This window comes from Odocoileus virginianus, chromosome 11, assembly GCF_023699985.2.
Source record: "Odocoileus virginianus isolate 20LAN1187 ecotype Illinois chromosome 11, Ovbor_1.2, whole genome shotgun sequence".
Taxonomy (NCBI): Eukaryota; Metazoa; Chordata; class Mammalia; order Artiodactyla; family Cervidae; genus Odocoileus; species Odocoileus virginianus.
In genome coordinates this window covers 19,395,881-19,423,455 of record NC_069684.1, presented here as the reverse complement: position 1 = coordinate 19,423,455, position 27,575 = coordinate 19,395,881, and the positions used below count along the sequence as shown (strand labels likewise).

The following is a 27,575-nucleotide window of genomic DNA, read 5'->3' as shown; positions in this document are numbered from 1 at the left end:
GTTTCAAGAGGGAGGGGACATATGTATACCTATGGCTGATTCATGTTGATGTTTGGCAGAAATTAACATTCTGTAAAGTAATTATCCTTCAATTAAAAAATAAATTAACTAAATATATGCATATATATTAATGCTGGAATAACATAACCTTCCCAGTTTATTCTGCATTTTCAAGATGTGGAACACTAATGGTAAAAGTATGACATTCTTCATGTCCTAGAATAGTTTAATAAGATCCTTCAGGAATTTCTCAGAGCACAACAAGTTTTATGTTCCTTCTTAAATATTCCCTTACTCTTGAATCATATTAACTAATTCTCTTACTCTAGTATCACTAGCAAGCTGTTAACTACATTCACTAGTTCATTCAGACAGGGTAAAACAGCCATCAAACCACCAAGTGTGGTAACGCCTTTACTAAATAACTACGCGCAAAGAGTCGGACACAACTGAGTGACTGAACTGAACTGAAATAACTATGAGGTTGTTTGCCAAGGACACTCTTACCAGAAATTTTGTCACCAGGACAGCAGTAACAAAGAATATTCTAAGGTATGCTCCAGTATTGTTACTTAGTTGCTAAAGTCATGTCCGACTCTTTCGCAACTCCATGGACTACAGCCCACCAGGCTCCTCTGTCCATGGGATTTCTCAGGCAAGAATACTGGAGTGGGTTACCATTTCCTTCTCCTGGAAATCTTCCCCACCCAGGGATCGAACCTGTGTCTCTCATGTCTCCTGCACTGGCAGGTGGATTCTTTACCACTGAGCCACAGAGGAAACCTAACCAGATGCATAACTAAAAGGCTTGATTATCCCAACACTCTCTAGCTCTCTCCCCATTTTGCCAGGGGTATAAAGATAAAAGAAAATACAGTGCAATCCTTCTATACAACACTGTTATCATCATAATATCCTATCAAATTATCACCCAAGCTCATATTAAAACAAATTCTCAGTAATTCCTATAGCACTTTCAATTTCATTGGAGAAATATATAAACTTGCTCTTATTCCAGACTGCCTTTCTATTTTCAAATCATGCTATCACGATTTCACCCATTTGTTATACTTATAAATTGAAGAAATCAGATGAATTGATGAGTTAAACCTGACAAGTGACTTTAAAGAATCTATGTTCAGGGACTTTCCTGGTGGTCCAAGTGTTAAGACTTTGCCTTTCAATGCAGGAGGGGGAGGGTCTATCCCAATCAGGGAACTAAGATGCCACATGCCTCTGGGGTGAAAAAAGCAAAACATAAAACAGAAGCAATACTGTAACAAATTCAATAAAGACTTTAAAAAGGGTCCGCATCCAAAAAAAAATATTTTTAAAAAACTATAAAAAAAGAATCTATGTTCAAGGTACATAGGAATGAATTTCATGCTTTGTAAAAACTCATACAATCACATCACACAAAAATAAAAAAATGGTTTAGGACAAACAAATAATAAATTTTTGGTTAACTGAAGTATTTTCTGAAACACTAAGTGCGATAACTTTTTCTTAATAAACACACATCTGAAAAAGCAGCTGACGAATCACATTATGAATTTCCACACTGTAAAAAAATGCAGGAAATTCCATAATCTCAATTATACATGGAGTCTGAAATAGTCAAACTCAGAAGCAGAGAACAGAATGGTCGTTGTGCAGGCAAGGTGGAGGGAACAGGGAGATGTTGGTCAAAGAGTACAACATTTCAATTATGCATGGTGAATAAACTCTGGAGATCTAATGTACAGCATAGGGACTGGAGTTAAAAATGTATTTGTACGCCTGAAATCTGCTAGGACAGTAGGTCTTTAGTGTCCTTACCACAAAAAAAAAAGAAAGAAAATAACCTTGTAAGGTGCTGGATATGTTAATTAGCTCGACTGCAGTGCTTATTTCACAATGTAAACATCAAAACATCATGCATGTTGTATCATGAACATACACTAAAACATACAATTTGATGCCTTAATTAAACATGCACAATTTTCATTTGTCAATTATACTTTAATAAAGCTGAAATGCTGCAAATTCTTCCAAAGATGATTACTAATGTCAAATTAATAACCCAAACCAGTCCTAAAAAGTGTATTCTCTTTAAATGTAAGCAAACAGGAAAGTAATAATTTTATTAAGAGATAATTTTCAAACTAATGTAGCAACTCAATTTTCTTCTTAAGTACTGGAGTATCCCCTAGTGGACTGGTGAGGAACAGGTTTTTTTTGCTTATTAAATTAAATTTTTACATATTTGATTATAACAAATTCACTAACAATCCTACCTGAAAAGCGTATTTTTTCCCACAGTCAAAGCAAAACTTTTTAACTTTTTTTCAAATTTCAGAATTGTCAAGTCAATGGGGGCCCTGCAAGACAGAATCAAATTTGTTTCTTGATAAAACATTGTTTCCACTGTTTCAAGTACAGTTTCCTCCAAGAACTGTTACATAAATGAGCATCAATTTAGAAATTCAAAACCAATCTCCTAACAGTTTTCTAATAATACAATTTAATACAAAGGAAGTTTACCAGGAAAATTACTTGGAAGGAGACTGCCAAGCCCAGGGCCAAGCAGGTTATCTGAAGCCTCGGGCTTTGTCTTCAGCAGTATTTTGCAGTGATTCCACGGGAGTAACCGTGACATAGCTGAAGTGTTTGTGGGCCATTTCAACATACAACAAATATAATTCAAGGTACCGTAAAAAGGAGAGTATCCAAGATGGCAGGGTAGAAGGACCCTAAGCTCATCTCCTTTCAGGAGCACACCAAAATCACAACTGCAGAACAACCATTAATGACAAAAACAGGAACTTGCCAGAAAAGATCCTCTACAACTAAAGACATAAAGAAGGAACCACAAGAAGACAAGTAGGAGGGATGGGCCTGCACTGCAATATAATTAAATCCCATACCCTCCCACCCCTGGGTGGGGAACCCACAAGCTGCAGAATAAAGAGGTTCTCCCACAAAAGTGAGAATTCTGAGTCCCATACCAGACCGCTCACCCCAAGGGTTCAGCACCAGGAAAAGGAGCTCCCAGAGCATACAGCTTTGAAGGCCAGCAGGGCCTGATGGCAGGAGCTCCACAGAGTTAGAGGAAATTAAGACTTCACTCTTAAAATACCTCATGCACTGGAACCAAGGGCAAAAGCAGTAAATTGATAGCAGCCTGGACCAGACCTACCTGCTGGTCTTAGAGGGTCCCCTGAAGAGGCAGGAGAGTCAGCTGTGGCTCATCGTAGGGACATAGACACTGGTAGCAGACATACCAGGGAGAATTCATCTGAGTGAGCTCTCCTGGAGGCTGACAGCATGGCACCAAGACGTGGCCCCACCCAACAGCCTTTAGGTTCCAGTGCTATACCACCTCAGGCCAAACAAACTGGGCAAGCACACAGTCTCACCCATCATCAGACAGGCTGCCTAAGACTTCCTAAGCCCACAACTGCCTCAAGACACACCCCTAGACATGGCCCTACCCACCAGAAGGCCAAGACCCAACTCCACCCACCAGTGGGCAGGCACCAGCCCCTCCTGCCAGGAAGCCTGCACAAGACCAGCTTCACTCACCAGGGGGCAGACATTAGAGCCAAGAAAACTACAGTTCAGCAGCCTGCAGACCGAATCCATAAACTCAGGCCAGACACTAGCCCGAAACCGGCTGGTGCCTGGTCCTTGGGTGAGAGGGGAGTGCACTGCTAGGACGCTTAGGACATCTGCCACAGAGGGTCACCTTTCCAAGGTCGAGAAACCTATTACACAGGTTACAAGCCTATTACACACCTATTACATACATATGTATGGTATATTTATTATGATATATGTAATATGGTTATTACATATGGATGTAACAACCAACCTATTACATATATTTTTATGTATGTACAAACATACATAAACAACAATTTAGACAAAATGAGGCAACAGAGTAATATGTTTCAGGTAAAGGAACAAGAGAAAAACCCAAAGAACTAAGGGACAATCTACTAGAGAAAGAGTTCAGAGTAAGGATCATAAAGATGATCAAAGAACTCAGGAGGTGGTTCTGTCAGTGATACTATCTAACCACCTCATCTTATCCTTTTGCCTCTTCAATCTTTCCCAGCACCAGGGTCTTTTCCAGTGAGTGAGAGTAATGATTTTAAGTGAAGAAACAAAAGACATTTCAAAAAAAGATCAACTGAAAAAAAAAACCAACAGAGACTTCCCTGGTGGTCCAGTGGTTAAGAATCCACCCGTCGACACAGGGGACAGAGGTTCAATACGTGGCCTGGGAAGATCCCAGATGCCTCGAAGCAGCTAAGCCCATGCACCCCAACTCCTGAGCCCACACTCTGCAACAAGAGAAGACACCGTGATGAGACTCCACACATCACGATGCAGAACAGCCCCACTGCCTCCACTGCAGAAAGCCTGTGCGCAGCAACTAAGACCCAGCGCAGCCAAAAGTAAGTGAGTAAATTTTTTTAAAAAGGCCAACAATTCAACAGAAAACATCTGCTTTATTTTCGGGCAGAAGACTTGAACAGACATGTCTCCTCAGAAGATATATAAATGGTAAAGTAATTAGCCTCCAACTAATAAAAATAAATGAAAAAAAAAAGAAGATATATAAATGGACAATAAGCACATGCAAAGATGCTCAACATCATTAATCACTGCTGCTACTGCTGCTGCTATGTTGCTTCATTCTGTCCGACTCTGTGCGACCCCATAGACGGCAGCCCACCAGGCTCCCCATCCCCGGGATTCTCCAGGCAAGAACACTGGAGTGGGTTGCCATTTCCTTCTCCATCTTTAAACACTAGGTAAGTGTAAACTAAAACCACAATGATATTAATATCTCACATCTATTAGAATGGCTGTGCTGTGCTCAGTCACTTCAGACGTGTCTGACTCTTTGTGACTTCATGGACTGTAGCTGACCAGGCTCCTCTTCCTATGGGATTTTCCAGGTAAGAATACTAGAGTGGGTTGCCATTTCCTTCTCCAGGGGATCCTCCTAACCCAGGGACTGAACCTGCATCTCCTGCACTGCCAGGATTCTTCACCACTGAGCCACCGGGGAAGCCCCTATTATCATATTACAGTGAACTAATTCTTAATCTGAAGTACCTATCCAAATTACCAGGCAGGGTGTTTTTCCTTGGTTTAGCAGGAACACATTTTTTTTTCTTTTTAATATTCTATAGGTGATTTTGATACATACTTCTAGTTAAGCAGAGGAAGCAAAGGAGGAAAAGGCAGAAAAGGCAGGAGGCAATATAATAAAACAAACGAGACGTAAAGAATCTGCCTGCCAATGCCGAAGACACAGGTTCGAGCCCTGATCTGGGAAGACCCCACATGCCACGGAGCAACTAAGCCTGTGTGCCACAGCCTAGAACCACAGCTACTGAGCCTGCGTGCCCAAGAGCCCGTGCTCCACAGCAAGAGAAATCACCTCAATGAGAAGCCCGAGGACCACAACGAGAGAGCAGCCCCCACTCTCCGCAACTGGAGAAAAGCCTGAGCAGCAAAGAAGATCCAGCACATCCAAAAATAAATAAACAATTTAAAGAAGAAAATTAACAACGAGGGAAACAGGGCAAAGAGTAAAAGAGTTCTTAATTTTTTCTTGTAATTATTCTATAATCATAACTTTCAAAATAAAAAGTTACAAAAAGAACAGAAACACATATATACCAGAATTACACGATTCTATTTTAGATGCCATTATTCCTAAACACTGATTCTAAAAATTCTAATAGGAAATCATGCCTATAAATTAGTCAAAACTGTCCTATTATCACCAGGGAGTATTCATCATGAGAGACTGGATGTGTTTAATCAGTTACTGAAACTTGCTAACACTCAAGTGTCAACTAATTCATGACAACCTCACCACAAAGGTACAGAAAAACATTCAAGTTGCTAGGCCTCCTCTCATCCCTTCTTGACTTTGCACTTAAAATATTCTGAGTTTTTAAACTATGAAAAGTTCCCGAGTGACTTTGAAGGTAAATTTAAAATTCCATATTCTAAAACTTAATGATTCTTCTCTCCTCACTAACCTTCCTACCCAATCTCCCATCAAACCAATAAGAGGAAAAACAAGCTTCACCCTTCACTTCACTCTCTCCTTTCTCCCCTTTAAATTTCTCCAATCTCTCTAAATCTTGAAAAGCAGAAAAAAGTAGACTAACAATTTTTAAAGTCATTCATGTGCAACACATAGTGGTAGAAGCTTTGTATACATTATCTTGTTTAATAATCAAGCCACCCACACAGCCAGTATTATCATCCTCATTTTATAATGAGGAAATAAGCAAGTTCAAACAATTCACACAATTAATAAACCACAATTCTGACTGAAATCTGTCTAGCTTCAAAATCCCTGTGCTTTTTATATCACAGTGCATTGCATCATACTTGTCTCATTTTAAGTTCTCCTTTTAGAATAAAATTTCTATGAGGTACAGAACCTTAGCAGATAGCCTGCCATCAAGATCCATTTTCACAATAATAGAACCTTGGACAGAAGTTTCTCAGTCATAGATTAAGAGTTTTTTCCCTCTCCTACAGACCCCCAAATCATTTTTAATTTCACTTGTTCTATCTACTACTCTATTCAGACACGTGCACTCAGCTGTTTAGTTGTGTCCAACTCTTTGTGACCCCACAGGCTCCTCTGTACATGGGGTTTTCCAGGTAAGAACACTGGCGTGGGTTGCCATTCCCTTCCCCAGGGGATCTTCCTGACCCAGGGATCAAATCCACATCTCTGCATTGGCAGGTGGATTCTTTACCACTGAGCCACCAGGGAAGCCCTATTTAGACATATATAAAAAAAAAAAAAAAACGACATTATTGCTCGCTCCCATGTAGAAGCTTTTTCCATGAGCACGGTACAATCCAGTTTAAATTTCTCTGACCCACTGCTGTGTTGGAGGGTGGGCAGTGGTACCCAAGATCACTCCCAGGTTCAATGATTCACTAGGATGACTCAGCACACAGTTGTGCTTATAGTGATGATTTATTGAAGTGAATGGATACAGAGCAAAATCAACAAAGGGAAAGGCCAGATGGAGTGAAGGCTGCAGGAAACCAGGTACGCATTTCCAAGAATCTTCTGCCAGGGGAGTCACAAAAGACACCCAGCTCCTCCAGTCATGAGTTTTAACAATATGTGAAAATACTGTCCACAAAGTAATAAACTCCTCAGAGGTTCGGCATCCAAGGTTCTTCTTAGGACTGGTCACGCAGACACCCTCTACGTACTTCGTAGGGCTCCCAGAAGGAAACTAGGTGTTTAGCATAAACCACATTGTTTGTGCTAACAGTTCAGACAGTGAACTACTCTTCACAGCTCTGGGAATGGTGGAAACAAACCCTCTCAAGATCCAAGTTACCAGACGCCAGCCAAGAGCCAACCTTGCAAGCAGGGATTCTAAGGATCATCATGTCAAGTCACCTATATCAGTTTTTTCTGTACCACTTAGACGTTCTCTTTGCAAACAATACTTTGCTGTTTTGTTTTTGGCGATCCCTGCTTTCTATCCAAAATGTGTCCCTGTTTCCTATCATTTTAACTAAAATTTCCTTTCCTGAGATTTATATTTTTTAATAACTTATCAGCTACCTATGCCCAACTTTTAAAATTCTTTTACAAGCCACAAGTATACAAGATACACAATGTTATGATTAAATTCTGTATCTATCCTAAAGGAGAGTATTTGTGGAAAAAAATCCTTTTAAGGCTTAAAGACAGTTAAGTTAATCTTAGCACATTGGGATACAATTATTCGATGCAATTTGGTATCGTTGATCATTTATACTGCAATAGACCCAGTAACTGTAATACTTTAAGAAAAAAGGAAGCGTCAGTTCCATTACACTTCCACACACTGCCATGTATAGTAACAAATTAGCTGCTAACCCTGTAGGAGTGCTATTCTTTTATAAATCACCACCTAAGAACTAGACAGTAAACCCACGCTTCCTTCTTCTTGAAAGAAGTTAAACAACTCATGACATTTTAAAAGGAATAGAACATAACCTTGCTGTCCTCCTCCACATTTTTATTTTCGAGCCAGTTCCTCAGACTAAGTATGTGCTATTCAAAATAAAATTAAGACCACAGGAATATCTTACTTTAGCTTAAAAAGGGGAAAGGTTTTAAATACACATATAGAAAGTCACACTTTCTTAGTTTTGGTTTATATCAGCAAATTAAGCAATGCTGGACTGCAAGTGACTTAGTGACTGATGTGTATCCTGATCTGTACCTTGAAATAGTTGCTGAAATGCCTTCTGCTTTTTTCTCTACAGTCTCTCCCATTAATGTTTCCTGGCCTTAAATATACTTAATATGAGCTCCAAGGAATACAGAAGAGGGCTTCAATGAAGAATGTATCTAAGGAAACAGGAATAACAAAAATCTAAGAGAAAAGCATGAAAGTTAAATACTGTAATAAGGATAAATAAAACAGGAAGAGAAACAAATTTACAAGTTTTGAAATATATAAAGTGAAAAAATAATTAACAAGAAAATTTCATGTATGTTTTATATACAGCTTTTCTGGTGGCTCAATGGTAAAGAATTTGCCTGCCAATGTAGGAAACCAGGTTCGATCCCTAGGTTGGGGAGATTCCCTGGAGAAGGAAATGGCAACCCACTCCAGTATTCTTGCCTGGGAAATCCCATGGACAGAAAAGCCTGGTGGACTACAGTTCATGGGATCGCAAAAGTCTGACACAACTGAGTGACTATACACACACATTTTATATACTTTTTAGTTAACAACACAAACTATGAAAACAAAGTTTAAAAGGATACACCCCAGAACAGGAAGGTGGGTTTGGGGTTTATTTTACTTTTTGCTCATGTTCTTTCTTTTCTATGATGAAATATGCCACTTTTACAGTAAGAAACAAACTAATTATTTTTCCTTTCCCCTTAGAGAAATGAAGGAAATGAGTAGTAAATATATGGCTTTTCACCCCCTTTTCTAGTTTAAAGATGAAGCAAGATATCTGTAATAAACGAACATTTTACACTTGTACAAATAACATAGGTAACTGTCTTAGATCATTCTTCAATTTCATTATCTTCCCCAAAATTATCCTCCTCAAAGTAAACGTTTTTCCTTTCTGTATTCATTGCAAATAATAACAAAAAAAACCTACATTCATACTATTGCTAAAAAAGCTGTAACACCGAAGTTCATGCATTAAGAGAGACAGCTTGGTACACTGAAAAAGCACAGTGGGCTAGTAAGTCTTACATTACAGTCCAGCTCTGGCCGTGTCACTTAAACATTATTTAATTAATGTAAATAGGATGTAAGAGGATTCTTTTGTGGTAGGTCATCTTCAAGATATTTCTCTTTACACAGTATCTGCTAACTGTAAAAAATTTTTTCAAATAATATAGACATACATAGAGTTGAAAGTGGAAGTTCTTTTTACATCTCCATTCCCACAACCAAAGAGCCGGAGAAGATACGAAGATGCTTTTCTAACAGACCAGCTGATAACATCTGTTTAATTCACAGCTGTCTGGACCAAAGGAAACTCCCCTGAATCTAACAGAGATTAAAGATTTTGAGCTCAACATAGTTACTTAGTAGAAATTTGGGTCTTCTCTCTAAAGGAAAGGCTTAGTGTGTTGCATTATATTCTTGCCTGGGAAATCCCACGGACAGAAGAGCTTGGCAGGCTCCAGTCCACTGGGTTGCAAAAGAGTTGGACACATCTTAGCGACTAAACAACAAAAAGTGTGTTGCATATAACACAAAGAATGACCTAATACTTAGCAACCAACAGAGCAAACTAAGATAGTTATTATTGCTCTCCATCCTCCCAGGCACATAGCAAAACTGTACCTTACTCATCCCCATGGCATGATGTGATGACAAACGACTTGCTCCGGTCAATGAAATATAAGGAGAAATGATGTATGCCTCTTCTGGTTTTTAAAGCTTCCACTAGTACTTGATTCAACAATCTCTCCTTCCCTCTGCAATGCAATTGCCAGCATTCTAGAATGGTGGTATAAGACTGGCAGCCTGGGTCTCTGGGTGACAAAAGTGAAGTCGCTCAGTCGTGTCCGACTCTTTGCGACCCCATACCGTAGCCTGTCAGGCTCCTCCATCCACGGGACTTTTCCAGGCAAGAGTTCTGGAGTGGGTTGCCATTTCCTTCTCCAGAGGATCTTCCCAACCCAGGGATCAAACCCAGGTCTCCTGCATTGCAGGCAGACGCTTTACTGTCTGAGCCACCAGGCAAGCTCCGAACAGGCAGAATCCCTCTCCCACCTCTGCCAAGACCCCCTCCCCCAGTACACACAGCGATCTTCACTCAACAGGTAGTGTCAGTGACAAACTTTTGACGTGTTAATCTCCTAGACTGGGGTGGGGAGGAGCTATTGTTACTAACCCATAACCTAGTCTATCCTAACTAAACAAACCAACTGACTCTAACGTTAATACAAAAAAATAAAATAAAAGCAAGCAGGAATTGCCAGTAATATTCTGCAAATACAGAGAACTGAACTAGCCCAACTGGATGGTAAAAACAATAAAGAGCTAATAATTACATAGCACTAATAACATGCCAAACATTATTCCTAAGCACTTTGCTTATATATCCATAAGCACTTTATTAATTCATTTATTCTTTATAACAACCTTATTAGATAAGTATCATCATCTCCATTTTACAAATAAGGACACTGAATTACAGGGATGTTAAGTAACTTGCCCAAGATCACACAGTTAGGGAAGTAAAGATTTAAAGCAAGGCAGTTTAGCACAAAAGTCTATGTATTCTTAACCGTCATGCTATAATGCACATTATAAAAACATAATAATTAAAACAGTGTGATACTGACACATAATTAGGCAAATCAGAAAGAACAGAAAATCCAGAAACAAAACCAAATGCACACAGAATTTTAGTATACAAAAAGGTAAAGACAGTTGTTCAATAAGTGGCTATTCTGAAATCCTATATCCTGTCAGCAATTCCAATTCAAGGCTTTTATTCTATAGCTATTCCTAGCATATGTTTAAAATGATACATATTTTTCATTACAGTACTGTTTCAAAACAATTAAATAATTCATCCATACAATGAAAAGCCACGCATAAAAAAGAAGCAAGCTCTTTATTAACATGGCAGAATCTCTAAGACAAATTAAGTAGGAGGGGTAGGAATGAGATGCAAAACAGTCTACACAACATGCTTCCACTGGTCTTTAAAAAAAAAGGACTGGGGAGACACACACACACCTCTGAAGTATACACAAGAAACTGGTGGTTTGGATTGCCAACACACACACACACACCTCTGAAGTATTGCACACACACACACACACACACACACACCTGAGGTATACACAAGAAACTGGTGGTTTGGATTGCCAACACACACACACACACACACACCTCTGAAGTATTGCACGCACGCACGCGCGCGCGCACACACACACACACACACACACCTCTGAGGTATACACAAGAAACTGGTGGTTTGGATTGCCAAAATCTGACAGGTCAAGGAAAACATGGTCGCAGAAACACTTCTGCACCATTTGATTTTTGAACTATATAAAGGTACTGAGCATCCAATAAATAAATAAATGACTTAAATCTTACAAGAGAAAAAGACTGAGCCATTTAGCAGCAGGGATAAATGCCAAAAGAATACACTGAGAGCTGTCATGATGAAGAAGCTGAGCAGCCATTACACTCCTTATACCACAAGCTGAAACAGAGAAAGCCAGCTGGAAGAAAGAAAAACTGAACAGATGTACAGAGCAAAAAAAAAGTTGTCAAAACCTTAGAGCCCCTAAAAGAGAAAGATGGAGTATGCAGTCTTGATTTCTAATGGTTTACTAGCTCCAGTTTCCATTAGGCCCAGATCTACAATGATTCCCCTCAATGGAGTGTCATGATCCCCAGAGTACCCACATACAGCACATGTTTCCACTGGGGTTCACTCCACTGCTTCACCTTTCCTTTTTTTTTTTTTTCTTAAAGCTCCTACAACTATTCTAATCATATGAATGACAAGGCATTTCAGGATAATTTTGAAGTGCCCTCTGTGAGAGAGGAAAGAAAGACTGTGATCTAACCGAAGAGCTAGAAATATCTAATCAGAATGCTGATAACTGTACCAAAATAAAACTATACATTATACTTACCTATATATCCAGAAGCACTGAAATCTAGGAATTACACCTAGACACAGAAGAAACCTAAATACAATATACTGCTTGGTATTAAGGTATCAAAATTATCTCAGTCTTAACATTACCATAATTGTTAAGTACATTAACCAACAAACATGTTAGAAAGGCAACTTTAAAAAAACATACTAAGCTATGCTCAGTCACTCAGTCGTGTCCAACTCTTTGTAACTCCATGGACTGTACCCACCAGGTTCCTCTGTCCATGGGGATTCTTCAGGCAAGAATACTGGAGTGGGTTGCCCTGCCCTCCTCCAGAGGGTCTTCCCAGCCTAGGGATCAAACTCAAATCTCCTCCATTGAAGGCGGGTTCTTTACCATCTCAGCCACCAGGGAAACCCAATTTTTCAGGACTTAAGATCTATCACGTACCCTCTAGGCATTTTACATATAATAATTATTTACTTCTCATAACTCTATGAGGCAGGGACTATTACACATGACTATTTTACAGATGAGGAAACAGATACATATAAAAAATTCAGAACCCTAAGAGACCTTAGAAACTATGTATTACCCCAGCAAGCTATTTATTTTCCACTCATGTCAAAATATTGGTACATTAAATCATAAATTTAATCCAGGATTTAAACCTACATAGTCCAACACCAGCAACCACAATATTAACAGCATGCTTATAAATGGCGCTGACTGCTATATAGTTATCAAAAGCACTCAACTATAAAATCCAAAAGCGTCAAGAACTACAAGAGTGAAAACTGTTTATATCCAGATGAGGGAGCAAACAAAAAGTCATTCCTGGTAGGAAAAATAATCTCTTAAATATGATTTTTTAAAAAACTATTTTCCTGTTAAAAGTAATTATCTAGCTTTCTTTTATTAGTATTTCTTTTAAACTCAATTCTATAAAATACCTAAGGAGGCACAAACAAGTACACAAAGACTAGTCTCAAAATAAACAAAATGGTAATATTTATTAATCCTTGATAAAGTGAACTACATATGTTATTGTATTTTTCCTTCTATTTTATTATCATGAAAGCTCTGTGAAGACAGAGGAGCATCAGTGTAGCACATATTTCCCCCTAGGTGCAGCAGAAACTTGGGAAAACCACGAAAGTTAAGTCAGGCTCTGCTTCTTATCAGTTATATGGCCTTAAGGTAAGTAACATACTTACTCCCTCTCAGCTAAACTCCTTCATATGTAAAACCAGGAAATATGTAGAGCTTCCAAAGCTGTGTTGAGGATTAAGCGATATCACAGAATAAAGGGTCTGGGACACAAGCACCCAATCCTTTCCCAACGCTATCATGTTACTATTAAAGCACAATGGTTAGGAGAATAACATAAAGAGTTAGACATGTCTTACTATGAGACCCGTTTTCATTATTTGCCAAGGACTAATGAGATAACATCTGAAGCATGAAGTTTGGCACATAAATACTGACTATTATTACAGAAAATACTACCAAAAGCAAAGATTAACTAGAAACTAAACCTAGAAAGATAAAAACTAGACTCTAATTTTTTGTGCTCTTCTACTAAGCTGCATGTCCACGATCAACTTGTTTCATGTACCTAAGCATTAGTTTATCTACCTGTAAATTAAATACATCAGAATACTGAGAATTCCCTGGCAGTCCAGTGGTTAGAACTCCACGTTTTTCACTGTCAAGGGCCCAGGTTTCAACCCCTGATCAGGGAACTAAGATCATGCAAGCCGTGCAGCGTCCCCTCCCAAAAAAAAAAAAAAAAAAAAAAGTATATTCTACCTATGCCTGTCTGGCTACCAAATTCATAAATTTTATCTTAAACCAACGAACATCCTCACATATATATACACTCAGCCTCAAGGAAAAGAAATCAGCAGGAGATGGAGAAATTTAGAGATTCAGAGTAATGACCAAAAACAGCAGGTTCTACAGTGCCAGTTTAAGATTTTAGTAAGAAACATATTAATATCAAATACTTTAAATGAGAAAAAAATATTTTAAAAAGAAACACCTAAAATAATGAAAAACAGTGTTAAATTTATAGTTGCTACAAAAAAACTAGAAATACTTTACAGACATTTTGAGGACCTGTCTAGCTCACAAGGCTTTTCTGAAACATCCTTCTCACACAGTGGTAGGCCCAGAGCCATCAAATACACTCTAGATCAGGAGTTCTCAATCAAGGGTGACTTTACCTCCAAGGGAATTTTGGCAATATCTAGAGATATTTTTTGGTTGTTACAGTTAGATGGTGAGTGGTACTGTCATTCAGCTTGATAGGGCCAAAGCCACTGCTAAATTCAATGCACAGGACAACTTCCACAAAGGATCATTCAACCTGAAATGTCAATGTTACAGAGGTGACCTGACCACCAATCACAGTGGTGATTCCAATCCTGAGAATCTGCACCTGAGACTAAGAAGTCTCAGTTTAATATGAACCATCCTTTTGATCAGAAAAGATTACAAAAAAAAAAAAAGGAAATCGTGGTATGAATTTAATGTCTAAGAGACTAATAAAGTGAGCAAACAGGAGACAAAACAAAGAGACAGAATAAATAAATACTGCCTGAGATTTTAGCAGCCTTCCACTTCCTGTTTCTGGGCTGGCCTAACTACATTCCTGTCCTTGAGTCTCCACTATCTCCACACAAATTTTCTGTGTGTTACATAACCTGCAGTTGGTCTTTCCCACTTGTAACCAAGAGTCCTACTCACACATATTACCCACAGAAAACTGCTAAGGGAAAAGAAGTAACTACAGACAGTATGTAATACCTATAGTTCAACATAAGTAAATCAAAAACAAATTTGATGAAACTTTGTAATAGTTAAAAAAAATGGTGAGGTATTGAAAAAACATCAATAAGAACTCACCTATACATATAAGGAAAACAGGGGAAATAGGGCAAATAATGTGGAAACCAGGGAAAAGAGTCAAAATTTCCTAAACTAGAAGGACAACCAAAAACCAAAGACAGGTGGTGCGTGACATAAAAATTGAGAAATAATAATTTAAGACAAACTTCTCGAGCATCTGTGTACCAAGCTCTTAATCTTTAGGAGGAAGAATTTTATAGAACTCAATAGCATAAAAACAGTTCAATTAAAAGATGGGCAGAGGCCTTCCCTGGTGGCACAGGGGATGGGAATCCACCTGCCAAAGCAGGGAACACGGGCTCAGTCTCTCGTCCAGGAAGATCCTACATGCCCCAGAGCAACGAAGCCCTGTGCCACAGTACTCAGTCTGTGTGCCTTAACTACTGAGCCCCAGTGCTGCAACTACTGAAGCTGGTCTGTGCTCTGCAACGAGAAGCCACCTCAGTGAGGAGCCCGTGCACCACAACTAGAGGCTAGCACCTACTCTCTGCAACTAGAGAAAGCCTGCATGCAATAACATGCATGCAGCGCAACCAAAAAAGTTGAAATGGGCAGGGAATTCCCTGGTGGTCCCAGTGGTTAGGACTTTGTGCTTCACTGATGAGAGCATGGGTTCAATCCCTGGACCTAAGATCCCACAAGCTGCACCATGAGGCAAAAAAAGAAAGAAAAAAATTAATTGAAAATGGGCAGAGAATCTGAATAGACATTTTTTTCAAAGGAGACATAGAAGTGGCCAACAGGTATATGAAAAGGTGCTCAACATCACTGTCACCAGGGAAATGCAAATCAAAACCACAAAGAGCTATCACCCCATTCTGGTTAGAATGGCTGTCATTTAACCCCACCCCCTCCCACAAAAAAAAAAAGCCACCAAAAAGAGCTCAAGCGATATCAATGATTGGCAAGAATGCTGAGAAAAAGGAGCCGTTCTGCACTGTTAGTGGGAATGTAAACTGGTGCAACCACCACAGAAAACAGTACAGAGGTTCCTCAAAAAATTAAAAACAGAACTACCATATGAGCCAATGATCTGACTTCTGGGTTTATATCCAAAGGAACTGAAAACAAGATTTTGAAGGTATATCTGCACTCCCATGTTCACTAAGCATTATTCACAATAGCCAAGACAGAATACAACCTAAGTGTCCATCAAGAGATGAATGGATAAATACGTGTGTATATATATTCACACAACAGAATATTTCAGCCATGAGAAAGAAGGAAATCTTGCCATTTGCAACAACTTGGATGAATTTTGAGAGCATTACACTAAGTAAAATAAGTCTGAACAGAAAAAGGTAAATATTGTATCATATCACTTATATGTGGAAATCTAAAAAAGCTGCACTCAGAGAAGCAAGAGAGAAAAGTGATGCTTAACAGGGCCTAAGAAATAGGGGAATGAGGAGACATTGGTCAAAGGGTACAAACTTCCAGTTATAAAATTAACAAGTTTTGAAGATCTAATATACACCAGCATAGTGATTATAATAACACCATACTATATATTTGAAAACTGCTAAGAGTAGATTTTACATGTTCTCACCACAAAAAAGAAATAGTAATTATGTGACTTGATGGAAGTGTTATTAGATAATGCTATAATGGTAATCACATTACAATACATAAAAGTATCAACAGATGTATATGTATCTTAAACTTACATAATGTTAATTATATTCAATAAGCTAGAGGAAAAAACAGAGGGAGAATTTTTAAAATAAAAAGATTTTATATGCTAAGAAAAAAGAACAAATAGATAAATATAAAAGGATAACCATGACCCCAGACAAGAAGGTAACAGCCTGGTAGAAAATTTAACAGAGCTAAAGCCATGGTCAAGATGACTTTTCTCTTTGACAAAAGCTAATAATCTCAAGAAACCAATAACTTGAAATAATTAAATCAAAGAACTTACAAATCCATTAGAATTTTCCCAAACAACAGGATTAACTTCCCTTGTGGTTCAACTGGTAAAGAATCCACCTGCAATGTGGGAGACCTGAGTTCAATCCCTGGGTTGGGAAGATCCGAGGAGGGAAAGACCACCCACTCCAGCATTCTGGCCTGGAGAATTCCATAGACTGTATAGTTCATGGGGTCGCAAAGAGTTGGACACGACTGAGCGACTTTCACTTCACTTCAAAATAGAAAATGAAAAATATAATGATAAAGACAGAAAGAAAACATTATGATATCCTAAGACTTGAAAGTGTAGTTAAGCTAAAAATAGGGTAGTAAAAGGAAAAACATACTCTGGATAATGAAGACAAATTCAAAGTAGCTTTTATACCAATCAGTAACTGCAAAGAAAACCCAAAGCACCCTAAGTGAACAATGCAATAAAAAAAATACCTCTCTCTACCTGCTGAATGCATCAACTCATTTAAATTTATCAAGCATCAGCTTTGTGCCTGTCACTGCTCTGGTGGTGGACAAGATCAAGTTCCTGCTCTCATAGAGCTTATCATTTAAAGCAAGACTGTCCAACAGAAATGGGAGCCACAAATGTAAGCAAAAATATTTTACATATTATGACAGCTAAATTAAATTTTTTAATCATTAAATTTTAATAATCTAAACTGGCATATAAACACTATCATGTCAACATGAACAAAAAATATTAATGTGATATTTTATATTCTTGTTTACATACAGAGTTTTCTGAATGTAGTGTTATTTTAACACAGCTCTTCTCAATTAGGACAAAGAGCATTTGCTGAACAGTCACATGTGGCTAGTAGGTGCCATACTGGACACTGACACCTGGGAAGTGGGATGGGGCTGCTTTTTTTTCCCCCCAAATCTTGTCATATTTTTTGACTATTTATAAACTGTCTGCATATATTTATCTGATAAAAATAACTAAAGAGTTTTCTGGTCAGAGCAAATAGCAACTCCAACCATCTATTTTATGCAAAAGTGCAAACAACCTACCATCAATATGAAAACTGAATAAACTGTGGTATATAATGGAATACTGAACTATATTATTTCAACACGGATATATCTCAGAATCACACAGGATAAAAAATAAAGTTGCAAGATTATATGTCTGGCATAGCATTTATGTAAATCTTTCAAACATACAAAGTTACAAACTGGTGTTCACACACACACACATTCTATAGATAATTACAAGTGGAATAAAATCCAACCATGTGGAAGGGAAGGAAAAACACCATCAGGGTAGTGTTAACCTCAGGATAAAGAAATAAGAATGGGTTTGAGAAGGTCTGCAAAGTGTATTCAATTAAAGCGTCTCTAATTTTTTTTTTTAATGTGACATAACATTAACAATTGTTAAATCCAGGTGATGGGTACCTGGACATTCTGCTATATGAACTTTTCTGTATGTTTGAAATACTTCCTTTAAAAAAAAAAATGCTTTCTTCACATTTTATTTCTATTTCTGAATAGACCAGAATTTACTGGTATCAGAAAGTTAACTTCTGATAAAAATACATATTTTTCAAAGAAAATATTCTTTCCTCATACCTCCTTAAAAGTTAAATCTCAATTTCACAGAATTAAACATAGCAGAATAATCTGGTCTTAGAATTAGCTAACGGATTATCAAAGTTAAAAATACATATATTGATTCAAAAGCTAAACACAAGTCCCAATGCAATCTGGAGAGAATCTGGAACTCCTCTGTAGTATCCATACAACACATCTTTTTCACAGCTAAAAGGTTTACATTTATTAAAAATCAATGCTCAGAGGTCTCAACTACTGATGTAGCACTGTGACTATGAAATTGTCAACATTAGGAATGTATTTACCAAATTTAATATCCTCCTCGGTGCAAATATATACAATAAATTACACACTTTATTCTAGATGCTAGTCACAAATGATATTTTTTTCTACAAAATGTGGAGAAATAACAGTGTGAAATAACACCTATATATGCTTTAGATATATGTACTATAAACAGGCTTCCCTTGTGACTCACTGGTAAAGTATCCAACTACTAATGCAGGAGACAAGGGTTCAATCTCTGAGTTGGGAAGATCCCCTGGAGAAGAAAATGGCAACCCACTCCAGTATTCTTGCCTGGGAAATCCCACAAACAGAAGAGTCTGGCACATTATAGTCCATGGGGTCACAAAGAGTGAGACACAATTAAGCGACTGAGCACACACACGTACCTCTTTACAGAATTTTATACAATTAAAAATGCAAATTTCAAAATAAAAGAAAGCTACTATAACAAAAACCTTCAAGTATCAACCTTTCTTCCCCATAAGAAACAGATGGGTGATAAGAATTGTGTCGGTTAGCACTGTTAGTTTTAGAAAATGTTTTCTTAGTAATTACCTGGAACCACAAGATGCTAAGTGGCACTCTTTAGTCCTAACTCAGTATTATTTTAATTTGCTGGAATTAGCATAGAGAAAGGAATATGTTAACAAAATTGCCTGTGTACATACTGTATATTAAGCCAGAACAGAACATTTTCTCTGACCTTGACCACATCAAGTGAAAGGTTTCTAGACCCTCCCTCTCCTTGGAAAGCAAGCCAGGGAATATCAATTGCCTGGGCCTGCTGGTGAGCTTTGTGTTCTGCTGGATCAAAAGCCAACACTGGCAGAGTCACTACAGAGGAGCCTGCAGGACCACCACCATAGACTCGGCACATTCATACCATGAAGCAGAGAGACAGAAAAGGCTCGGTATAGTTCTTCCTTTTTTAAGCAACCAAAATTATACTTGGCATGGGATTATATTTAATGGGTATTCATCTGTACATTTGAGTTAAAGTTCAATTGAAAATAACTGAACTGAGAAGTCACTATAATTAGTATAATAATCACAAATTTATAGACAAAAATTATACCCTCAACCCAAAAATGCAGAGATAAATAACCAAGAGATATTACACAAAATATGTACTTCTCCACACACAGACGCACAAAACAAAGCTAGTTTTTTAACTGTCTCATCAGTATCTACTCAAGCAGCATCATTCTTTGGGACAGCAACTCTGCCTAAATTATACCTAAAAGTTCTCTTTGCAACATTAACACAGGCAATTACTCTTAACTGAACATAGAAATATAGAAAACACTCTGGAATGTTACATTAATTTTTTCAAAAAAATTTGTCATGTTACCTAAAAAAGAGAAACATCCTTCTAAGATGCATATTGCAATGATAAACTAAACAGATCACTTTAAGTGGCTATAAACATACCAATACAAAGAGAAAAGGAGAGGTATAATCTATCAATGGGGGTGGGGGTGTCAGTCTTTAAATAAGAAATGTTAGTAATACTAAAACTAAAAAAAAAAACTAAATATAGAGGTTAAGCCAGTAGTTCAACATAATCATGAGATTTCAAACTGTACTATGATTGCCTACTGCTCCCTGTGTTAGACCATGATACCTAAGTCTCAATCCATAGTCACAGAGTCAATATACAGATCTAATGCTGGTCTCCTGTGTGCTCAGTCGCATCCAACTCTGTGACCCCATGGACTGCCAGACTCCTCTGTTCCTGGGATTTTCCAGGCAAGAATACTGAGATCAGTTGCCATTCCTTTCTCCAGGGGATCCTCCCAACCCAGGAGTCGAATGCTTGTCTCCTGTACTGGCAGGTGGATTCTTTACCACTGAGCCACTTGGGAAGCCTAACCCTGGTCTACCATGCTGAAAATCTCATCACTGGTCTCAAGAGAGATGGGCTAAAAAGAAAAAACTAATAATCCTCCCATATACACACACATACAAATACATACGTACACAAACACAAACCTCAAAAGGAAACCAGGCACCATCATACCTTAACTGTAGAATCACAAATAGGTATCCCATCTTTGGCCTCTAATCTTTTTCAATTTGGACAAGCAGGATTTTATGGAGTTTAAGTGAAAAAAAAAAAAAAACCACCTGATATTAAGTACTTAGAACATGCTTGTCACACAGCAGCACTCAATAAGTGGCAATTATTTCTTCACGGCTTCTTCCAGGGACTAGGGCCCACTCTAGGTCTGTCAGCAGAACCGTATGTCTCTTCCCTCCTTTTTTCCTCACACAAGTCTTTCAAAAGTGCATCTCTCAACAGAATTTCAACATATAAACTTTTAGAGATTAAAAAAAAAAAAAAGGTTGACGCCAAAGCATCTTTTCCTGACACAAAAAGGTGGTATAAGACCAGTGGACACTTGCACGTGGACACTAGACTTGGAACAAATGGATTTATAAACCAATTACAAGTAGAAGAGTCAATACATTATGCCTCTGACAACTGACAATCTTTAAATTGCTTTTGATCCACCACTCCTCTTACTCTCACATTACCAACAGCTCCCAACGTGGGGCCCCAACGAGCAGCATCCAGCAACACCCAAAAATCTGTGAGAAATGCAAATTCTCAAATCCTACCTCAGACCTAAACAAGAAACTGAGAGTGGGACCCAGCAATCTGGGTCTCCACACAAAAGTTTGAGAACAGCTCTATATAATTTGGTGAAGTATCAACAGTGAAACTTCAAATTTATCTATTGCAGAAGAAATCTGTTAAGATTCATGAGGCTAACATTAAGTAAGGAGACACAAAAAGGTCTTAAAGGATGTTAGATGAAGGAGATTACAATATAAAAAGTCATTATATATTAACTAGCAAATAAATGTGACAGCTTGAAACAAGGTCTCAACCTGAACTTTACATTTGCCTTGGCTTTTATTTCTGGTTCAACTTCTCTGAAGGAAGAAAAACACCAGTACAAAAAGAGTAAGAAAGAACCATAAAACCAATCATCCTAAGAGGATAACACTTAACCTCAAGGAAGGCAGGCCTAAGGAGATTTCAGAGTCCCAAAACTTCCCTATCTTTTTGCTGCTTTCTTAAAGTCCCTTAATAATCAAGGATCACTTGAGAGAAAAACAGACTTAGAGAAAACAGATTTAAAATGTAAATACTAAGACAATTCTACACTTCAGAATGCTTTATGACAGCTTACAACATTTTCACATGTGACTCATAATTTCACAATGATTTTGAGGTAAATAACAGTGCCAACAACAAAACTACTATTTATTACTTACGAGCCTTACAAAATTTTATTATTTAATTCAACTGTTATGGTTGGTGTTATAACCACTTACTAATGTAAGACACGGCAACATCTGAATCCAATTCTACCTAATTTTAAAACTTATGTTCTTTAAATCTCTACACAATGGCAAGATGTGGAGGCAAAGGCTTGAGTTTCAGCACCGTAACGTAAAGAGCTCTGTGCTGAAATACTTGGGAAGTCACTCAATTCTCTTTACTTTGCATCTATAAAATGGGAAGATTAGAATCTGTCCTCACCTATTTCAGAGTACAGTTGTTGATCCTTGAACAACTTGGGGGTTGGAGTACCTACCCTCCAAGAAGTCAAAATCCACTTATAACTTTACAGGTGGGTCCTCCATATCTGGGGTTGGCATCTGTGGATTCAACCTATCGCAATAAAACTACAGTACATATTTATTGAAAAAAATCTGCCTACATGTGGACTCTCGAAGTTTAAACCCATGTATTTCAAGGGCCAATTATAACCGTAAAGATCAAAACAAGATAAAGGACATAAAAGGTGTTCATAAACTCTTTAAAAAACTACACAAATATAAATTATCCTCATCCTTACTGACATTGATAGAAAAGAGTGAAGAGAGGAAAGAAAATGATACAGTATAGGGATAAGAAGCGGGAAAGATACTGGTTTTTCTTTTGTTTGGCTTTTATTTCCTTATTAAAGCAAGTTGAAGACCCTTAGGAGAAACTTCAGATTTCAAAATTTACCTGTGACCTTACTGTCAATTGGGCTGTAATAAAAGAATCTGTGCCACAAATTATTGTTACTTTTCTAAAAATACACACACATACAACTATATACTTGTATCTTACACAGATATGGGGGTTAATAAAAATGTAATAGCTGACTTACTTTTAAAAGTTTAGTTCTCGTAAGAATCAGTGACCACTATACTAGGTCACCATAGTTAAAATTCCCTTGCAAACAGCCTTCCTGTTCTTTTCTACTGTATCACTTTCAACCTGTGGTGCTTATGTCTTTCATTCTACAAATAATAAAACATGAACTACAGATCCTAAATAAATAAATGAGACCACTTAAAATGAGCCTGATTTAAAAAGGGAAAAATTTTATTATTCAAAACTTCACAACTTAAGGTTTATTTTTAATAGCATTTACAGCAAATGAGTGAGAGAAGAAAGTAAAGTTGAAGTGAAATCACTCAATTGTTGCGAGGTATGTCAGATATTAAAAAAAGGAATGTATTCAACCCTAAATTACCAATCATGAAATGTCAGCTCACTGAAAAGGTTCAATAACAGAGTTCAGAAAAGTCACAGTACTCACCTCTCTTTCATACCAAAAACAGCCCAACTATTTTTATTCCTTCCACATTACATTCACAAAAAGCATTTTCAGCAAAGCAAGTTATTATAACAACTTACATTTTAATAAAAAAAAAAAACTATTCTCATTTTCAATGAGAAAATACCGAAAAATCATGGACTCTGGTAAAGCATTTCTATAATGTACATACATTTCTGACCACATACAATATTTAATCTACATTTAAACCTACATGTAAACTCAACAGTCTGTCAGGCCTAGCTTTCATACATGAAATTACGTGCTAATACATCAATACTGAAATTCAAGACAGTGATTTGCACACTAGTTGCCAGGTTTTTTGTGTAAATGTCAAACAATAGGTCCACTAAGCAGCTTCTGAATCTAACTCAATTTATTCATTCACACCAGAATTTATCATGTGTCTCTAAGCACTGGTTCTCACCTAGGCGCAATCCAGCAGTGTCTGGAAACATTTCTGGTTGTTACAACAGGAGAGGGTGGGGATTACCAGAGAGGTGCTACTGGCCTCTAGTTAGTAGAGGCCAAGAATGATGCTAAACACGTTACAAAACACAGGACAGCTCCCATGATTAAGGATTATCCACCTCAAAATGTCAATACTGCACAAGTTGAGAAACTCTGAGCTATAGAAGTTTATAAATACCCATCTGTCTAAAAATAGTACTCACTTCTCCTTTGTTTACCTATTATTTGCCAATTCTATTCTTTACATACTAGTCTCTGGCAACAAATTTACCATGTTCCCATCTTTTCAATCAACTTCTAACTTCCAAACTTGTCAATAAAACCAATTTCAAAATCTTCTTTGATTCATCCTTATTTTTAATAAGAGGAGGAGGAGTAATGGCCAGACCAAAACATATGCAGCCCTTACTACATGCCAAGCATATTCTAAGTGCCTTGCATACATTAACTCATTAATCTAGGTACTATTATTACCAGGTATTCTTATTATACTCATTTTACAAATGAAGAATCCAAGGCACAAAAACGTTAAATAACTTGACCAGGGTTACAGATAATAAGCAGTCAAGTCAGGTTTCAAATCCAGACAGAATGGCTCCAGAGTTCATAACCTTAAGTATTCCAAAGTCATCTCTCTTCTTTCATCCTCTGTATCAGATCATAAAATCCTTAAGATCCACAAAGGACAGGGACCTTGTTATGGTCACAGCAGCATCCCCAGAGTCCAGTACATAATAGGTGCTCAAAAAACTTGTTTGTTGAATGAAGTATCTCTCAAACTCACCCCACCTGTTTTCATTGCCTCCACTCAAGGCCAAGTCTCTGAGCACCTCATACTTAGGTTTCTTTACATATCCTATTTACTAACCAATCAAGAGAAAGGATATAAACTCCTCTGCCACATTTTCAATAACTCAGTCCATAACCAAACGTAATCAAAGTCTTCTTCCCACTGCTTCTCAATTAGAATCATAATATCTTAAGAGTCAGATGGTACCTTGGAGATCATCTAATCTAACATTTAACAAGAAACCCAAGGACAGTAAGTGGCTAAATCACCCAGCCAGGTGAAGCCAGATCAGCTCCTGCAATTTTTGTTCAAGGATTCACTCCTGGAAGATTTACTTCATTCATGACAGATGTCCGCCCACTATTTCATCAACAAAATAGGTTCATTTCAATTGTCCACACTTAAGTTGTTTCTCCTGCACAGCCTGCCCTTTTTCTTGCTCCATAGATCCAAATCCTATCCACCCTTCAAAATCTCTTCCTATTCCCTTCTTCATGACCTCCTCCTTCTCAGAAAATCTTAGGTCTTGAATAGAAACTAAAGGAAGAGGATCACCATTGCCTACAGCACCAAGTTTAATACATACTAACACCTTCCACAAAGCAAAGCTACGTGGAACATTTCTTCCCTGAAAACTACTCACCCATTTTTTTTTCCTCCTGCAATGCAGGAAGTGATTTCAATAAAGACTAACTTATATGGCACCTTCATAAAATGTTCATATCTCTGGAAGAGAGGCTCACTCGCATCTTTAATAGTAGACATGTAACACTTGAATGGCCCAAATCACCTATCTCTCTTCCATTAAGAAACTCAGCTTGTTCACAAAGTCCAAACCCAGATCTCTGATACAACTCACCATCTCTTTCTCTGCGTAAGACCATTTGTCTTCACTTCCTCCAAAGCTCCATTTCTAAGGAACAGTTCACATTTCCTTCCTCTTCTTCCCTACACTATGCAGAAAAGAACAACCTTCTTTTCTCTTTTATTATTTTCCTTATGCCTGTTCAGGGAAAGTCCAGTTTGCTGCCGCAGCCAACCTCAACTATCCAGTCCTTTATATGGAAGTCACATCTATTTCTTCAGCCTCCCTCAGATCTCAGGGTATCTCAACTCCATGAAGGTCAGTTTTTTCCCTTCTTCCTTTAGACAAGTGGCTTCAAAAGGTGTGGGTGCAGCTAAGACCAGTGCAAAAAAGTCCATTCTTTCCTGGACTGCAGGAAAGAATATATTAGAACTCTTGTTTATTTTTTCATCTCATCCTTTCTTAAATTCTGCTTCTGTGTACATTTTTAAGCTACATATTAGTACAGTGGGACAAACATAAATTCTTGGAGTATATGATCAAGATATACTAAAAATTGGAGTTGGAGACAACTTAAAAATACCTTGATATGAGGCCAAATAGGTTCCAGGCCATAGAGAGGATATATTTGAATACATGCACACATGATAGGCAGAAAAACTCTTGTTCCTACCCAAAGTCCTAAGTATGCCCACCAACGTCAAACCTCTGCCAGCCATCTCAGAATTGAGTTCTACTCAAAAAGAGCAGAACAGAGGATGGTCTGGCAAAACCCTTCACTTCCACTTTCAAAGATTAAAAAAAATTCAAATGCTGAGTTACTATCCTTACCTTTCCCACAGAAGGGGACTTCAGGGCAGTGTTCACTATCCTAACACCGCTCATTGCCTGGCTAGTACGTCTACTTCCCAGGCCACTACCTCCTGAGACTCAGTTCCTATTTCCCAATCCCTCAAGGCACCATTCACGGTCCCCTCGCTAACAACCGATTTATGCTAACACCTGGATTAAGCTCACACCTCCCTTCAGTCTCCTCTCCCCTAAGGATACCATGCACCGTCCCCCCGCAAACCCCGAGCCGCACAGTCGTGTCCAGTGTAGACGACAGTCCAAGATCCCTAAGACCACTTCTCTTTCCTCCTCCGCCCCCGGGAGCTGCCAGCCAGGCTGGAGACGGGAGGGGGGAGGGGTGTGACTCGCCTCCCGTGACTGGCCCAGATGGCAGCCGATTCCGCCCCCACTCTCGGGCACCCCTCCACCCGCTCGACCCCCTAGGGCTGCCTGTCTGCCTCCCACCCCGCCCCAACTCCACCTCCGGCCTCCCCCACGCCCTCACGCCGGCTCCCGGACACACTCACCATGCTGGGTGAAGATATTGAAGCCGGCCTCTGCGGTGCGCCCCACCAGGTCCCGCCTGCGACCGGAGGGCCTGGCTGCGCTGCTGCCCCGGATCCCGCGGGGTTGCGACTGCTGAAGCCCCGGAGCCTCCCCGACGCGGCCCACCTGCTGCCCCATCCCTGCGCTCGCTTACTCCCGCGCCCCCGACGACCCCTGGTCACATTCCTCCTCGGCTCCGGCCTCGGGGTCCAGGCGCTGCTTCGGCCTCTCCTTCCCAACCCAGGCCCCGGCCCTGAGCGGTCCGGCCGCCTGCGGCTCCGCACCCGACTTCTCACAGCAGGCGCCGCGCTGCCTCCCGACGCCTCACAGGTTCTCCTTTTCCCTTCCCATCCCGCGGCTCCGCGCCCCCAATGCTGCCGCTGCCGCCGCCGCCGCCATCTTTAAACCACCGAGCACTGGGAGAGCGTGGGACAGAGCGTCTCCTGCCCGCAACCCGACCAGTCATCTCCGCTACTCAGTGGGCGGGCTTCCCGGCGGCCCCGCCCCGCCCCGCCCCGCCCCGCCCCTCCCGCGCGCCCCCGCCTCCTCGCGGGGTGGGTCCACCCCCACCGCCACCCCCGGTACCCACCTCTTTGGCACGTCTACAGCTGCTTCAGGTCTTTCCGCCCTTCTGTTCTTTCGCTGCAGCTCGGCCTCCCACGTCCGAATCCACCT

At 39.1% G+C, this 27,575-nt stretch overlaps 1 protein-coding gene across 4 annotated transcripts in view; it reads right to left on the bottom strand.

Moving 5' to 3' along the window:
* Nucleotides 1-27,367, bottom strand: part of ABL2 (ABL proto-oncogene 2, non-receptor tyrosine kinase) — a 99,943-nt gene extending 72,576 nt beyond the window's left edge. For 3 of the 4 annotated variants that reach the window (XM_020868790.2, XM_020868792.2, XM_070474013.1), the window contains exon 1: nucleotides 26,882-27,366. In XM_020868790.2, the coding sequence (XP_020724449.1) occupies nucleotides 26,882-27,038 (157 nt within the window). In that variant the 5' untranslated portion in view covers nucleotides 27,039-27,366. Of the gene's footprint in view, nucleotides 1-26,881 lie in introns of all 4 variants that reach the window. The other variant, XM_070474012.1, reaches the window with a different exon arrangement.
* Nucleotides 27,368-27,575: the final 208 nt, after the last annotated feature.